Source organism: Glycine soja, chromosome 14, assembly GCF_004193775.1.
Source record: "Glycine soja cultivar W05 chromosome 14, ASM419377v2, whole genome shotgun sequence".
In the NCBI taxonomy this organism is placed as follows: domain Eukaryota; kingdom Viridiplantae; phylum Streptophyta; class Magnoliopsida; order Fabales; family Fabaceae; genus Glycine; species Glycine soja.
In genome coordinates, this window is record NC_041015.1 from 5,862,373 (window position 1) to 5,865,118 (window position 2,746).

The following is a 2,746-nucleotide window of genomic DNA, read 5'->3' on the forward strand; positions in this document are numbered from 1 at the left end:
ATAATCAGTAACATCATAAAAAAGAAAGAGAAATAAAAAATGAAAAATATTATTAAGATATTTATATCTAATAGAAATGCAAAAACCATCGCCTTTATTTGACTTGTTTTTTGTACACACCCTTACTAAGTTATTATCCATCATTTTCATTTTAAAATTGAAATCTTATTACATTTAAAATATATATATATATATATATATTCTTATAAATATGAAAATATTTCAAATTCATATATAAAAAAATTTCAATATATTTTTTGTTCTCATGAAACATGTCATTTTTTTTTCTAACAATAAGACTCAAACATTTAGATCTACGTGTATAATTTTTTTTTTTTTACATCAATTATATATACAACTAATATAATAATATCACATTCCAATCTTATCTATATAATTAATATAAAAATTCATCATCTTACATTTACTCAAACTAATATCATAAAAAAATAACACATTTTAATTTGATGAGAATTAAAAATATATTAAAAAATTTACAAAAATAAATTTCATATTTATAGAGAGGATAAACATATTATAGTAAAAAAAACACACACAAAATATTAGAACAAAATTACATCCTTAAACTTTTATCGCATTATACATAACTTCGACCTTTTTTATTTTCTTATACTAATTCAACATTTAAGTTTAAAAATATTAAACTAACACTCGTTTATATTTTGAAAACATCGCACTAATAATATTTCACAAATCTTACACTAATATCCGAAACTTTACTCAAAACTTGGGGCGATATTGTTATAATTTGCTCAAAACTTTACTGAATATATTTCAGCTAAATCCGAAAAAAGAAAACAGATAAAAAAAAAAGGTTACAGTTGGGACGAATCAACAACAACAGAGTCTTCAATTTCATGATCGTCTTGAGGTTGGGGTTCCTTGATCCCGCCTCCATTGTCGTGGTGTCGTCTTCGGCTATCACAATAAAACACAGTGGTAACCACGTAACTAACCAGCACCACCAACGCATACGAACACACCAAAACGCTTTTATCGAAAACGCCAATCTCCGAATTCTCATTCTCCAACAACAACACTTCCACCTTCCTATTCATCAAACCCGAAACCAAAACGAACGAACCCGAAAGAATCCACCCGCATGCCCTTCTTCCTCGGATCAATCCCGACCCGACCCTAATAGCTTCCCACCCGACCCGATCTTCGATTACGGAAACGACGAGGGAAAGACTCAGCACCGTCATGAGATACACCTCTAGGCCCGATCCGATTGCCCGAACGAGGATCCGAATCCACGGCGGCGAGGTGAAAGCTGCGGCGGCGAGGGCACGTGGCACCGGGGCGAAGGCCATGAGGACGACGTAGACGAAGACGACAGTGACCGCGGGGCGCTTCCAGTTGCTGCCACGGAGGGCGGCGGGCTTGCCCTGGGCGGCGGAGGCGGTGGCGTGGACGGCGGAGACGGCGGCGGCGAGGGAGAGGGGGAAGCAGAGGAGGGCGAAGAGGGCGCGCGTGCGCAGGAGCGAGACGGCGTCGTCGCGGGACTCGTGCCAGACGTGGCGCGCCTCGACGCGCGTGCCGGCGACGCGCGCGACGGACTCGAGGTGGAGGACGCGGGATTGGAGGGGGAAGGTGGAGATTGCGAGGGTGAAGGTTAGGAAGGAGAGAGGGAGCGTTGTGAAACAGAGGATGGAAGTAAATACTAGCTTGTTGCTCTCTAGAATTCTCAGAGATTCCCACACAATCTTCAGTGGGGAAATGAAAAAACTCCATAATAACGCTTCCAACATCTTATGTTTTGGGTTTCTTCACTTTTCAGATTTGTCCCTCTAGTTCTGTTCCTACCTCCACATGTGACTGCTAATGCTCACGAACGACTGAGCCAAAAAATATACTCAACTTGGTCCATTAAAGTCTTCAATTGGGTTTATCATATTTTTTAAACCATCGCTTACATCATTAAATTTTAGTTTAAATATATTTTTGCCTCGCTAAGTTAACTTTGGTTTAAGTTGTTCTAATCCTAATTTGCATAAGATTTTGTTTTTTTCATTTATAATCCCTAAAAATTCCTACTTACATAAATTAAAATTAAAAAATATAAATTTATGGAACTAAACAAATGAATACAAAATTTAGGAAATTAAAAAATGAATAAAATATTTTATAGGATCCAAAATTTTAAAAAAATACAAAAATCCATAAGAATTAAAATTAGAAAAAATAAGCTTCCAATAAAAAAATATATTTAAGCTTTAAATTTCTTAAAATGAATTTCTTGTTGTCAATTTAAAAGAGAAAAGACAGAAATCAAAAACCTTTTTTTGAAGGTGTTTGTTTAAATCGAAAGAAAAAGTAGCATTTGAAGCATTCTTTAAGATTTGAAATTTTTTTAAAAATAAGAAGACTCAATTAAATATTTTAATAAAACTTGAAGAGCCAGTATTAAGCCTTAATTAATATACTAAAAGAAGTGGTATGGATTAAAATCCACAAATTTGATCAACTTGCTAATAAACAGTGAGAAATATCACCTCACATACACACGCTTTCGTCACGAGAGCTAGAAGCCTAGAATTGATACCGCCAGCACAAATTCATTGGAATGACCAATTTGGTCTATAAAAAACACCTTAATTTAAGGATTACAACTTACTAGGAGTCTAGGAATGTACGTCGGATTCGGTTATGATTGGTCTATGTTTTTTAATTAAAAATCTACTTTAAAGTTAAAGATAAAAAAATATGAGTTTTAAAACTAAAA

General features: G+C 34.8%; 1 protein-coding gene across 1 annotated transcript; it reads right to left on the reverse strand.

Annotated features, from left to right (window-relative positions):
• Nucleotides 1-836: 836 nt before the first annotated feature.
• Nucleotides 837-1,772, reverse strand: LOC114385270. The gene has a single exon (XM_028345287.1). It carries the CDS (start codon nt 1,770-1,772, stop codon nt 837-839), a length of 936 nt encoding a protein of 311 aa, XP_028201088.1.
• Between the last annotated feature and the right edge of the window lie 974 nt (nt 1,773-2,746).

Bases quoted from the DNA above. Each gene is read 5' to 3' on its own strand.
- LOC114385270 (XM_028345287.1), bottom strand. From the start codon at position 1,772: ATGTTGGAAGCGTTATTATGGAGTTTTTTCATTTCCCCACTGAAGATT.